The sequence below is a fragment of the Lycium ferocissimum genome, chromosome 7 (assembly GCF_029784015.1).
Source record: "Lycium ferocissimum isolate CSIRO_LF1 chromosome 7, AGI_CSIRO_Lferr_CH_V1, whole genome shotgun sequence".
NCBI classification, from domain to species: Eukaryota; Viridiplantae; Streptophyta; class Magnoliopsida; order Solanales; family Solanaceae; genus Lycium; species Lycium ferocissimum.
This window is the reverse complement of record NC_081348.1, coordinates 26,758,548-26,773,565: the sequence shown is the minus strand read 5'-3', so window position 1 is coordinate 26,773,565 and position 15,018 is coordinate 26,758,548. Positions and strand designations below refer to the sequence as shown.

The 15,018-nt window shown below is 37.4% G+C and overlaps 1 protein-coding gene across 1 annotated transcript; it reads left to right on the top strand.

The window, feature by feature from the left end:
* The first annotated feature begins 147 nt into the window (after positions 1–147).
* On the top strand, positions 148–13,829 carry LOC132064083 (phosphatidate cytidylyltransferase 4, chloroplastic). The gene is made up of 7 exons (XM_059456944.1): positions 148–626; positions 2,911–3,212; positions 4,755–4,945; positions 8,684–8,808; positions 9,434–9,567; positions 10,245–10,360; positions 13,250–13,829. The coding sequence occupies exons 1-7, from the start codon at positions 324–326 to the stop codon at positions 13,339–13,341; spliced, it is 1,263 nt and encodes a 420-aa protein (XP_059312927.1). The 5' UTR covers positions 148–323; the 3' UTR covers positions 13,342–13,829.
* The last annotated feature ends 1,189 nt before the right edge of the window (positions 13,830–15,018 follow it).

The window sequence follows — 15,018 nt, the reverse complement described above, 5'->3', positions numbered from 1 at the left end:
AGGAAGAAAAATTTAAACATTTCAAATATGAAGGGCAAAATTTAAAGACCACCCGAAAAGAAGGGCGAATTGCCCCAAATACTAAAGTAGAAAAAGAAAGGAAGGAAGAACCAAAGGCCATTAATTGAAAAACAAAAAAAAGGATGGGCTAATTCTTATGTGCTGCGCAAGGTCTCAAATACCAACCTTTCCCCTCTTTATCATCTACTACCTACGTTGTACAATCCTCTTCTCTCTCCACTCTCCATCAACAATGGCTAATCTTGATTTTATCCAACTCTTCCTTCAAACATGCTTCTTCTAATAACTCTTAATCAACCTTTATGAATACCCATTATCCCATGTCATCTATGGCTTCTTCTTGCATAGATTTTGATAGAGTCAAGTTGATTCCTTTGTCACTCACTTCCATCTGTAATTGCCACTTTCATCACCCTCCTTCTACATCATCAGCTCCTTTTCATAGAACCTTAAGTTTGACCCGACCAAGATGTTCAATTTCAAGAATTGGTTTGTTTCTCGATGGGTCTAGAGTTTCAGGTGTACCCAGAACCATTTTCTTGAAACACCCTCGAATTATCACGGCTGTTGCTCGTACTGAACCCGGTCGCCTTTTCGATGATGAGGTAAAGATTCTTTATGCCTTGTATTAGTCTATATGTTTTCTTGATACCATGCTTCAAATCCTTTTTTTCTTTTCTTTCGAGCTGAGGGTCTATCGAAAACAGCATCTCTATTCTCTACCCCACACAAAGGTAGGGGGTAAGGCCTGCGCACATCCTACCCTCCCCAGACCCCACTTGTGGGACTACAATGGTTATGTTGTTGTTGTTGTATTAGTCTATAGCTATTTTGTCAGTAGTCCTTTTTAGTTTGGCCAGTGTAGCTGTAAGTATGATATTTAGAGAACCTCAGTTTTAGATAATTCTTTATATGCTTTGTCTGGCATTGAGGTATAGTTGGTTGATTGATTTTATCAATAAGCTATCTTCTATTTTTATTTGCTAGAGGAAAAAGGTTTTAAATATGTTCATTTAGATTAAGAAACAAGTGAACTTCTGCAAGATCATGCTAGTAATTATTTTGAGCTAAGGTCAAAAACACACCTCAAGTATCACATTTTTTTGAGTTTTCTACCTGAACTATCAGGTGTGAGAGTTTCCTACCTAAACTATCACCAACTAGTTTGCAAAACACACCTCATTAAAAGTGAACAACTGATAGCTGAGGTGTGAGAGTTTCCTACCTAAACTATCACCAACTAGTTTGCAAAACACACCTCATTAAAAGTGAACAACTGATAGTTGAGGTGTGTTTTGCAAATTAGTTGGTGATAGTTTAGGTAGGAAACTCTCACATCTGATAGTTCAGGTAGGAAACTCAAAAAAAGGTGATACCTCAATTATTTTAGTTATCTATCAGGTGAAACAGAATTGCTACTTCTCATTTGATGATAATGAGTGGTTCAGCTTTAACATTAGTTCTAGTACTAAGTTTAACTGTTGCATTAACCAATGGGCATGGGTGGATGTTTGATCAAATTAATCACATTAGGGAGCTACACAAGATTTTTTTTCGTTCTTATCTCGGTTTAATCTATGCATGTCATGGTCAAAGCAAAACCGTGTGCAGAAAATCCGTTAATGTTGGAGGGTGCAACTTAAGTGCAGTTGCTTTGGAGAAATATGGTTTAGGAGAACTGGTTTGTAGTTGGATAAACTATGACCTGCTTTTTATTTCCCAAAGATCCTTCCTTTTAGGAAGAGAGTTAGTTGACAGAACAGAACTTGAACTAATATGAGGTTTCTAATTTATCCTCTGGTGTCATTAAATTTTCTTTCATCAAAGTTGTCTTTTTTCCATTTCTTTATGGTGCAGAGGCATAGAGCGGTTACTTTAAATGGACTTAGAAGTCGAAAGTTTTTATGTATTAGTAGGAGAAGGTCGATAATCGAAGGTGTATCTAATTGGAGAAAGAAAAAAAGTGTATAGATGCTGTTAAGAGAAAAGATGAGGGAACACTTTCGAGGACAGGATTATTCATTGGAGAGAGAGACACATTGAGGTGTGGGAGTATAAAACAACAACTACGCCTTAGTCCCAAACAAGTTGGAGTCAGCTATATGAATCAATTTAAGCTTGACTTAGGTCATCCTTATAGCAAATAAAAATATCATTTAAATTGTATAAATAGTAGTAGTAATAATGATACCTGGTAAATAAATAATATTAAAAGTTCTCAATATTTTTACTGGCGATTTCTTCATCATTCAAGAAGGGGGAAGGGATCGTTTGGGGATCTATTATCACAATAAATGGATTCAAGGCTCCTGACTGCTTGAGGGATGCAGCTGAGTGAAAAAAATCTCTGTGGAGGTGGAAAAAAAAAAAGAAGGAAAACACAGGTGTTTATTTTGACAACTGGTATAATGTTTAATGTAAGTATATAAGCCTAAGTGTAAGAGTGGAGGGGCGGGCCCATTGTCCACCGAGTTTCGAATGGTTCGCCACTGGTCATCGGGGATTTGTCGGTTATACACATTCATTTTTCCTGGGAACTGTAATTAGTAATGCGGTAGGAGTATCTAGTGTGGAGTTCTGTTTAAAAAACTATAGATAGCTATAACCATTTCTATAACCAATAAAGAGATACTATTACCATTTCTTTATTCTGGAGTATTTTTGGCTGTGTCAGTTGTTAGTTTGTAGTCCCTTTTGTAATGCTCAAGGGAAAAACATTAGTCATTGGGAGATCTGCCTTTGCTTTGTGATCCTGTGTTCTGTTGTTTGCTTTTGGGGTCACTTAAGTGTCCAAGTCATTGTTTAACTTCTGGGGTTGCTATTTCCATGATTAGCATGTCGCAAGACAACATATATTGAATTGGAATCACTGAGATAATTATGTTGTAGGAAGTCAACAAAGGCAACAGTACAACGGAGGGGGAAATTCCCACTTCTGAACTCAAGCAGAAAAATAGTCAATTGAAGAAAAGGGTAGTCTTTGGACTTGGTATAGGTATTTCAGTCGGAGGAGTGGTATTAGCTGGAGGATGGGTTTTCACTGTTGCCGTTGCTGCTGCTGTTTTTGTGGGTGCACGAGAGTACTTTGAACTGGTTAGGAGTCGTGGAATTGCTGATGGAATGACTCCTCCTCCTAGATACGTATCAAGAGTTTGCTCTGTCATCTGTGCTCTCATGCCTCTACTCACACTGTAAGTCATTAACATCTTTTTTCAATTTTCTTTCACTAATAAGTAAACATACTTCTGATTTTCTGGTAAACCACTTTCAACCTCGCAAGTCACAAGACACAGTGCCAATAAATTCATGCCACAATATTTAGGAACTGGAACAGTAACAACAAGATTTCTTGCTTGCATCATCTATCGTTCGTTGATGGATCAATGTTGTTATCTAGACCACTTTAAACGAAATGGTATAAGCATGGATAAAAAATATTCTGATGTTTACTTTCATGTTACCATTCAATATTCATGACCTTTGCTAATTAAGATTAACAGATTATATAGTTGCTACTGACCCTTGCCAGAATTAGCAAGGAAAAGAACCCCATGAATCTCTCTTGTACGTCATATCCCGCATTTTGTGTTATCTCATTGAACCTATAATGATAAGAGATATACTAAACATCTTGAAAGAATTCTAGATCAGGTTGATATTCTGACATAACATATGGACGAGACAAAAGTTCTCTTATCATTAGGTTCAATGATTTTCCCTAAGTCTTATAGTAACATTGATCAGTGGAAAGACCTTGCATTTTACAAAATGTCCGCCATGCATTCCATTTGTTCTTTTCCTTCTTGTGGTCGTATGGAAAGACCTGCATAAATCTGACTGTATTTCTCAGTCTTCTAGAAAATTAGACTAACAATGCTAGAAAGTGATGGCATGATCCATCATTCATTTATGCATTGGACGTTAGATATCTGCGCTGGACAATATTGGGTGGAACCTCTTCTTTCTACTCTTTTTGGGCTCCAATGTTTGATGAATTGAGACTCATTGTATACTTCTCAATTTAAACCTGGAAGTTTCCCACTCGATTAAACCCTTTTGTTGTGGCTGAACTTGCTTGCTTAGACAGTCCATGTCTTTGCTTTTCCCTTTCGGTAGAAACGGCAAAATTTATCACTTCAAGAGTTGAGAGATATAAATTTACAGAGCTATGAGTGTCATCTTGAAGGTCTTCCCTGTGCACTTAGCAAGTGAAATTCTCTTGATCACTGTTTTTGGGATATGCTTCATATGCCAAATTTAGACCTAGTTTCTAGTTCTTGCAACTGTCTTTGGGATGTAGCCTGACATCTTCTGCGGTGGCAATATATGTGAGATGTATTTTGTCATGTGTCGGAAAGAAAGAAAGAACAATATATAACGAGATGGATTTGAAATTCTTCCATTTCGTATTTGCTATGCTAGATATTTCAAGGAAAAGCTACTGAAAGGGAAGGTGAGAGCCATTCTTTATCACAATTCTTCCCCAGTGGTCAGACCCTATGTATGATTTTCTTCCACAACTAGGCTTTCTCACCCCCCCCCCTGTAACTGGACAGTGGTTTCAATCGGAGTAGTTTGATAAGCAAGCCTGAAGGCAGCATACAGTATTATTGAGTTGTTTTAGTTATTATTTCTGTTTTTTTTTTTTTTTTTTTAACGTATGATTTATTCATTTTCTGGATTTTGTTAAGTTTGAAAGATTTTCTAATTGATCGCTTTTCTAATTCTGTCAGATATTTAGGTCAGATTGATGTTTCTGTTACCTCTGCGGCCTTTGTTGTTGCAATGGCACTGCTGATGCAAAGGCGAATTCCTCGTTTTGCTCAACTTACTAGTGCCATGTTTGGGCTCTTTTATGTTGGCTATCTGCCTTGTTTCTGGGTTAAGTTGAGATGTGGTTTGGCAGTACCAGCTCTGAACACTAGTAAGAATCGATGCCCTTTGTTCTGATTGTTTAGAAACTGTTAAGTATATACATATGTGGTAGCCCCCATAGCTTTGGTCTAGTGGTAAGAGCGCAACACATAATGTCTGAGTTAGGTGCACGCCAAAAATTCGAAAACTGTAGCATACAAAAGCTTGATATTTAAGGGGAGAAGGGTCGAGCAGCAGATTCATATCCACGGGGTTTCGAACTGTGTGTCACTGTCCCTCGGGGATTTTTCGGTTATAAAACAAGTGTGTATACACTTACAGACACGCACAGAATGATCTGAATTGAAGTTACTCATCAATGTGCTCCAGTGAGACACTGACATGTGTTGGACATGCATACAAGTGTGTACTTTTGGAATTCCATACATGATGTCTCTTCTATAGAACATAAAATTCCTTAATCTCCCGCCGTTCACCCGTTTTTCGCTTGTCATATTCTCTCTCTCAAGTATCCCTAAATGGCCACCCGAACGATATTGTGTTTTCTATCATCTTCCACTCTTCCTTTTTAACTATTCGTTATATTATTTAGGGATCAAACTTTCATTTTTTGAAGTTATGAAGAAAAAACTAGATTTTGTTGAAAATGTTGAATAAAAATTGCTGTCAAGATCTTAATGTTTTTTGAGACACGAGTGTCACCCTATCCTCACACCCGAGTTATCCCAAGCTTTTGCTGTTTCCAAAATTGTTCACTTTGGGTACAAAAACAATGTTTTTAGAAAGAAATTAAGGTTCTATATGTCCTTTATTACTAAGATTTTGGTGTAACCCGTAAAGTGGTTTTGAGCTAGAAAAGCTATTAGAGTTTATTAACTTTCTGCAAGAGTAGTCTGCAATTGAGTGTTTACATCCATACTTTGTATGTAAGAAGTAATTAAATTTACTTCATAAAAAACATATAATTTTATTGTTTTGATTCTTAATTTTTTTTTCTAAAAAGCTAATGAGTAGACCAATCTTAAAAGTTCTTTTAGTTGATAAGGCACAAATTGGAAAGGATGGAAGAGATTGTCACTAGAGTTAAACACTTAAAATTTTCTTTTATTCTGAATGTACTGGAACTATCTTTCGTTATTAGTGAATCCTTGAAACTGCCCTCATTTCAAGTTTGCTTCCTACTTTTCCTTTTTGAGTTGTCCCAAAATGATGTTTAATTTACCTTTTGGTCGTCCAAAGATGATGTATACCTAAAGAATTTTCTCTTCACCTTATAAAAAGAGAGAATATTTTCACATATTTCTAATGAATGTTTAACCCACTTTAACTCTTGAACGATTTAGCATTATAGTACTGTAAAATACAAAACCATCACGTGGAAGTCATAACCCCAAATGGTTAGTTAGAGAGAGAAGGTCCTTCCACAAAACCATCACGTACATCTCTCTCTCTCGTCTTGTTTTGTTTTTTCAGTAAACGATTTTATTTTAAAAAGGGAAACCCTTAAGGTTATATAGGTTGAGTAGCTCTGACTTCCACTGAATCATCTATACAAAGTGGCACTTGATGCATAAGCCAAAAATAGAAAATTTTTTGATCCGTATTATTCGATTTTCCTTAAACACCCTTCTCATTCTCCCTTTCTTATTAATAAGTTCTTCCTTCTCTACACAAAAGTGCCTTCTCAAAAATCTTCTTTTTCCTTAAAAAGAAACTACAATTTTCCTGCGAGATTAGCACATTGTATTATTGTATATGTCTGCTTGTGACATAACCACACACTTTTCTTTTGTTTCTTTATGTCTTTGGCAATGTATGTGCTACTTATTATGAGTTATTATTTGTGTCTCACTATTTGATGGACCTGCTAAAACTCCAGCTCAAGAGGGCCAGGGCTTTGACAAGTTTTCTATTGTAAACATGAACAGAGGAGTGTGCCATCAAACTATTATTACAGATTTAACATCTTAATGGTGTAATATGATACGATACTTTATTGGATACATGTAATCTGATAGGAGTCTTGTTTGTTTTTTATTATTATTTTTTATTTTTTATGATATTGGCCTGAGATGAGTTTAAATGGAGTTAACTTAGTTAATGAGGACTCATATAGCCGACCCCAACTTGTTTCGGTTGTGGTTTGTGGAGAAATATCATGAAGGGATGGAATAATTTTGTGAAAAATATCTCATTCAAGGTTGGAGATGGGAGGAGGGTATATTTTTGGGGACCCAACTGGTGTGGGAACATATTATTGACACATGATTTACAGAGTTTGTATAGAATATCTTGCCAAAGATTTTTGACAATTCAACATATTAGGGGGACTCCAGGTGGAGAGACTTTTTGGGATTGAGATTTAGATGGAATTTTCAAGATTGGGAAGTGGACGAGTTTCAAAGATTGATATATTTGCTTCATAAGCAAGTCAATCCGGTGGATAATTCCGATGTGTGGTGGTGGGCCCTGGGAAATAATGGAGTGTTCTCGGTGAAGTCTTTTTATGAGAAACTTTTGGTTAGGGAGGAGGTTGATTTCCCATGTAATGCAATATGTTCCAAGTGTGCCGAGAAAGGTGTGTTTCTTCATTTGGCTAGCCACTAGAGGAGTGATTTTGACGGCGGAAAATCTAAGAAAGCAAAGGTGGGATATGTCTAGGTGGTTCAACATTTCTTGGGCAATGGCAAGAACTGTGAAAGAGTTGATGGTCAGTTGATGGTCAGTTGAAAGAGCAAGAGGAGGAGGAGGAGATGAAGGGCTTGGAACGTGGTTCCGCTTGCATTGATGTGGGTAGTTTGAAGTGAGAGAAACAAGGGAGCTTTTGAAGGAATAGAGTCAAGTTTTTAACATTTGAGGAGTAGTCTCCGCTCCTTTATTTTCTTTTGGTGTAATCAGAAAGTTCCTAGTTGTATAGAGGATTGGGTGGAGTTTGTGGAGAATCATTTTTTGTAGATCCTTTATCTTTTGGTATATCCCTTGTATACGGTCGTTTGCTTTTTGGCCATGATTATGAATGAAAGTGCTTTTACTTGATTAAAAAAAAAAAAATCTCCCTCCTGTTCATAATACGTGTCCACTTATCCTTTTTACTTTGGTTCAAAATAAGTGTTTACTTACATAATCAAGAAGGAATTAATTATTTTCTTCCAAATTTACCCCTATCTAGATATGTGAGTGTTATGTAATGAAGAAAGTAAATTAACTAGGTAACATTTAATTAAGGGTAGTTTAGTCAAGATACTTATTTTTTTTAGGAGTTGGTATTTTCTTAAGGGGTGTGCTAAAGGCTGAGTGGACACTTATTTTGAACCGGAGGGAGTATTAACTTAGCCACATTTGTTGCATCCTTCAAAAATATAATTTTTTTTTTTATTATCAACATCTTTTATCATTCTATTTTTTGGGATGGGGTTGGCGGTCGGGGAGCAAGTCCAAGTATAGAATAGCATCATCTGCTTAAGTGAAAATAAAGACGACTTTGAAGTAAAAGAAATCATGCATTTAGCTATTACAGGTGTAATTTAACTTGATATTTGAGCCCCCGAAAGTGTAGTGCAACAGTTGAAGAGATGGATTGACAACCTTGGGAACCAACGTTCTAATCCTAGCAGAGGTGTCACTAGGTGCATTCTCCTCAGGGTGGCCTAGACACTACCTTATTAGAATTTTAACTTGATATCTGATGCAGCATTTGAAAATTCATTGCAGTTGGTTTCTCCAACAGCTGATCAGCTTCAGCTACTGGTATTCTGACTTTTATTGGCGTTTCAATGGGTTTACACAGGACTAGGAGCATCATGGCCTGTCCTTCTTGGAGGCCCAACTCAGTGGACCGTGGGGCTTGTGGCGACCTTAATTTCATTCAGCAGTATCATTGCAGCAGATACATTTGCTTTTATTGGAGGCAAGGTACTTGTGACTTTTGATGTTCTTCTTTTAAATCAGTTCTATCCTTGTTCAGATTCTCAGACTAAACCCTCCACAGACGCTGTGTTTTTCTTGTTTAAAATGAACAACATAACCTATCATTATCATAATTACTAATGCATCTGTCTTTGATGTCATTCTATCTTTGATGTCATCCTATCATGAGAAAGGCCATAGACTTGATAAGACTTTGAATTGGCTTGTCTTGAATCCTCTGCTGTAAATAACCATGAAAGTATTAGCTATTTAATAGGGATTTCAATGATTATTTTGGATACATTGTAAATATTGAAGATAAACCTTCTTTGGTTTTGTCTGGCAGTTGCCTGGAAAGATATTGGCCCTTTGAGCAACTTAGAAACTAATGATAGCAAATGTGCACAGTAATGTAACAAAGCTTCTAAGAAGAAATATGCATCTCTTGGTTTCCTTTTTGCTTATCTCGTTCCTTTCCTTGTTCTTTAATCATTGCATGCTGGAAGTACAACAAAATTTTTGTTAGTTCTAATGTTCTTTTATATGGAGTATTGGAGCAAATCCAAGTAATTCTGATGTCTCTGTGGTGGCCTATGAAGGAAAGCACATAACAGAGTTGAAATCCTTTCAGGCTTTTGGTCGGACACCGCTTACTAGCATTAGCCCAAAGAAAACTTGGGAGGGAGCTCTTGCAGGCTTAGGAGGTTGTATAGCCACTTCTGTGGTGTTATCAAAAACCTTCTGTTGGCCTACATCCACATTAAGGTAATAATCTTTTCAATGGTGTTATTATGCAGTACCGTCTGTTTCAGACCCTTTGATATGTGTATCGCTGCAGTAAGGAATATTCTCCTTGTTGGAGGGAGTATAGATAGGGGTGGGCAAGGATGTGATCAATGTCATCTTATCTTCCTTTTTTTTTTTTTTTTTCCATTTTAGGGAGGTAAGCTAATGAATTTTTCCTGATGAAAATTTAAAGAATGGAATGATATCTTGTGGTTGTTTCACCTTTTGGCACCAGCTCTGTTTCCATAGCATTTCTTCAAGTGTAATTATAAGTCTTTATAACTCTATACATTATTAATGTATACTCATGTAAAAGTTGGAATATATACAGGTGTAGTGGGATACTGTTAAGTCATATGAACTTGTCATCACGTTAGCATTTTTGTTGCCAAGCGCTTGAAAAACATATTAGGAGTTCTATTTATTTCAACTTTTATTTTGAAAATTCGTGTTTGGAATTTATTCCATCCTTTTATCTGTAAACTAGCACATGATATAGAAGAAACAAAAGGCTTTTTTGTTTCTTTTATTGTGGGTGTTTTCACATTCTCGGGTGGTGCATTTGAGCCTTAAACTTTTTTAGCCTTTCCTATGAACCTCTAAATTGGGAAATCATGGCTTTCTGAATTGATATTTATGTCTTAACGGCGTTTCAGTGCTGTAGCTTTTGGATTTCTGAACTTTTTTGGATCTCTCTTTGGTGACCTCACTGAGTCAATGATCAAACGTGACGCGGGTGTGAAGGACTCAGGCTCTCTCATTCCTGGACACGGTAACTACTCTGTACCTCTTATTGTAGTTTTCACTCTCTAGTGATGCCAAAACATTGTTTGGTATCTTGATATTTTGTTATCTTGTTTATCTTGTTTGGTATCTTGATATTTTGGTATCTTGATATTTTGTTATCTTGTTTATCTTGCAATTCTGCATTGACTTCATTTCTTTTGAGCCGAGGGTCTATCGGAAACAGCCTCTCTGCCCCATAAAGGTAGAGGTAAGGTCCGCGTACATTCTACCCTCCCTAGACCCCACTTGTGGGATTACACTGGGTATGTTGTTGTTGTTGTTGTTGTAGTGATGCCAAAACATAGTAGGCATACTGTTTTATCCCCAAACAATAAGTATGGGCACACTGGAAATTGAATCTGTTAAAACACTTTGCCATCTTAAGGTGACTTCTAGCCTCACTACTATGGATTACATCGGGTACTTGCTGTAATACATATTTATTCAAAATGAATTGGTTAATGAATTGGTTAAACTAGTCCAACTAGATGCACATATTACTTGTCAAGTTGCATAAGAAACAGTTTGTTGACCTAGCTGTCGATATGTATAAAGTGGTTAGTTCTAGAAAGCTGGTGATGTATCAATGAAAGACACATGAATTATTCCCACCCAACCTCTACAACTACAACTATGCCTCAATTCCAGTGGGAGCTTCTAATCTGTAATCTGGAACCACCTGCTCAGTCCATCTATGAAGTCTAAGGAAGTTGTCATCCATCCACCTCCCACCCTCCCGAAGCACACGATAGCCTCTGATTCATTAGCAAATCTGAAGAGAAAGGTTCTCCCATGGAAGACACCTTAACCCAAGCATCAACTTCCCAGTACTTTGCTGCCCAAATGGAGACTGAGTCCGGCAACGTCACCCTTTTCTCAAATCTCCCCACCAAACAAGTCGCTAGAAAGGATTTCCTTTCCGACATGTGACCCACGGACAGTCTGATCTAGGTTCATTCTCGCCCCTTAGCCTTCTGCACCCTCCGTCCCAGCGAAAGAGCTGGCGCTGACAGGATCTCCTTGTAAGGAAACCTTTCAAAAAAATTTGGCTTCTAGAGAGAAGGGGTCTCTCTCTCTCTCTAGACATATGGCGAATGTTGAGGTATCGTTTGTTGATCAAGTTAGTGATGTTGCCGTCATGGAAACAGAGTGATTCCATTTGACGAAGCTTCTAGAAATCGCACCAGAGAATCGAGAGAGTTTGGAAACCCTACGTCGGTGGATTCAGAGAAGGTGAGAATGACGAGTGTATCTATGGGCGATCATCAGATACCAGTATCGAACACGAAGCCAAAGGAACAGAAGAGGAGCTCAGAACATGGTCTTTATAGCCATTCTTTTCTCTCTGCAGATAGCTCTGGTAATCCTTCATATTTGAATGCTGGTTGAGATAGTTCATCTTCATGAATCTTTGTAATAGTCTTTAATCCTGTCTCTGTTTTCTTGTCTCTATAATCCGCTTCTGAGTGTCCTGATTGCTCCTTTCCTATATGAAATCTGTCAATTCTCGAGGCTATGCCTGAGTGCCAGCTATTTATTCTAGTCAGTGAATGATTTCGTAGAAGTCTCTTATCACAGCTGAGTGTCCTGATTGCTCCTTTTCTCTGTGAATCTGGTGACGTTGAAATATCCCCGATTATCCAGCTCATTTAATATCATTTGCTTGCTTGCTGTGCGAAAACTTGGGAGTAGTATTCTGGTAATTTTGATCACTATTATGATTGTAACGAGAAGTCGAGGGCGTGAAACCAATTTTGGATTACCCTTTGCAGTCCTCCTGAATCTTACATCCCGTGTAAGCTGCCTACCATGTCCATTGCTTAATCGTTCCCACATTACTGTGTTATGAGAGACAAATGTTTGATCCAACGCTAAGACTTTCTGGTACCTTATACTTCCTTTTCCAACTACAAGCTCATTACTTTTCATATTCCTATTTACCCTTTACATGACGTTAAACCCCACAAACTGTTAGTAAGGATATTTTTGATAATCTATATATATTCAGGTTATATTTCAAAAGTCGTTCTTTAAAAAAATCCATGTACAATGTTGCAGCAAATTGAGAAGGAGGGAACATTGGTTTGCACCTTTGTCGATCATTTCAATAGATTAAGACTATCGTGCCAATGCTTGAAAGTATTCCATAATTCTCAGTCACTCTCATGGTTTATGATCTCTGGTGTGAATCCATTTCCCTCTTTCCTTTGTTTTTTCTTCCCGTGCTTTAATAGATGGAGAACATAATATTGTTGGGTAGCTGAAAGATGGAGAGAAAACACACATTAAATGAGATAAAAAGAAATTGTGTGTTTGATTTGGTTACAGAGGAGCTGGTGAATTCTAAATATCAAATAGGGATGATAAATAAATTTTTTGGTACTTGAGAGAATATCCTTGCTCGATGAAAAGGTAACCAAGTTTGTCATTTATGCTTCCAGTCATAAGTTTCTTCATGAATTTTATATATTTAATATTTATTATCGGAGGCTGATATTGGTATGTTGCTTTGAAAGTGTGGTTATCTCTGACATCACGTACAACTGTATGAGGATATGATTGTTAACATTTTGACTGTCATTATATTCTCAACAATGGAATAAATGTCATATGAACCGTCGTTTTTTAGATTTGTCTACAGTATTCAGCTCGGTAAATTCTAAGTCGATTATTTCTTTGAGATAGTATTCCAAAGGTTTTGAAATCCTAGGGTCTTTTTCGCTTTATTATCTTTCTCAAATCCTATCTGCTATGACCGTGTAGAGCTATACTAGATTCTTATGAAATACTTACCCAATTCGGAATGATCATCCTTTAGCTTTGTTATCTTAGCCTCATGTCAAATTTCTTGAACAAATCAATACCTGTTTTGCAGGAGGAATACTGGACAGGGTGGATAGCTACATATTTACGGGTGCATTGGTATACTCCTTTGTGAAAATGTTGTTACCACTTTATGGAGTTTGATGAACCTAATAAGGATTCCCTGTGAAGGAAAAAGATACTTCATGGCTGTTCTCTTAACTCAGGAGCAAGCACAAGGTGACATACCAGTACTGTAGAACAACATCCGACGTATGAGGTTCAATTGAAGGTCAGTTAAGTTCCACACGAAAAGATTCTGGTTGCATTACAACTCTGCAAGATTCTACTGATTCATATACCTGATTCGTAGATCAAGGAAGTGGAGTTTCTAGTAGTTTCAGCACTCTAGGGTGACAGAACGGGGAAGAGAATAGCTTGATGTTTGAGGGTCAGTGTTGAGTTGTTTGCTAGCTCCCCGATTGTGTTTTTAGAATTGTTGCATCATTTTTATTCTGCCAGTGTATATTCGTTTTGTAGAGAAATGTCGCAATAATTATTAGGTTTTATATATTTCTTTATTCAGTCTTTGCTTTGTTGAAATAATTACAGGTGCCATGACATCTTAATAATGGAAATGGCAAGATTTAACATTTTTTGACTCCTGGTAGAGAATCTTGAAGTGACAACCTTTTTCAGTTGCTGCATGGAATGGTTGAGTATGTTCTATAACCTAATTCTCTAAACATATCTTTAAGCCTGAAATTGTTAATGTCTGAAAGGCATTTTACAATCAAATGCCAATGCTGGATAATTGACTATACGTCCTTTCACCAAAATTTCTGCAGTTCCCCAAAAGTAAAACCAGATTGGAATTCATTGCAGGATAAATGTTAGGGAAAATGACCTAATAATACTAGTTAAGATCCTATATTATAAAATATAGGAATATTTGTCCTTATTTATAAAACATAACAAGTTAATTACAAAACATACTAGATTTAGGTTATGCAAAGACCCACGATTTGGTGCTAAAATTTAGGGATCTGATTTTGTATTGAATTCTAGGCAGTTACCCATTTAATTTCATACAACAACAACAACAAGCCTAGTATAATCCCACCATGTGGGCAATCCGGGAGAAGAGTAGCAGACGCTGGTACCTAACTCTCATTGAAAAGGAGGCTACTGTCTGTTCTCGAAAGCATCCTACCAAGAGAGAAAAAGAGAGAAAAACAAGACAAAGGCCGATAGCTTAAGCCTATCGAAAACAATATGATAACAACGAATACCAAAAGCAGAAAGTCATGGTAGAATCGTCCGAAAGAAAGGAGCATTAACTACTATAGATAAACGAGATAATCAAAGACAACTACCAACAAATATAGCAAGAATCAAATGATAAACCAAATGGCAAAAAACAAATGAGCAAACCGCAACTACTATGGTGAAAGGATAAGCCACCTAGCCTTCTATCCTAATCTCAGCCTCCTCCACAACCTCTCCAATCAAGGTCATGTCCTGCGAGCCGAAACCGTGCCACATCCTCGTCTAATCACCTCTCCCCAATACTTCTTCGCCTCCCTTTACCTCTTCGAAACCATCCATACCAACCTTCTCACACCCTCCGCACTCGAGCATCTCGTGTCTCTCCTCTTCACATGCCCAAACCATCTCGGCCTCGCTTCCCGCATCTTTTTCCTCCACCGATGCCACTCCCACCTTGTCTCTGATATCTTCATTCCCACTCCCTATCCCTCCGAGCGTGCCCACACATCCACCGCAAGATTCGCATTTTCGCCACTTTCATCTTCTCGAACGTGACATTTCGACCGGCCAACA

Coding starts and splice junctions, on each gene's coding strand:
- LOC132064083 (XM_059456944.1), top strand. CDS start 324: ATGAATACCCATTATCCCATGTCATCTATGGCTTCTTCTTGCATAGAT. Junction 3,213..4,754: donor CTCATGCCTCTACTCACACT/GTAAGTCATTAA, acceptor TAATTCTGTCAG/ATATTTAGGTCAGATTGATG. Junction 9,568..10,244: donor TGGCCTACATCCACATTAAG/GTAATAATCTTT, acceptor ACGGCGTTTCAG/TGCTGTAGCTTTTGGATTTC.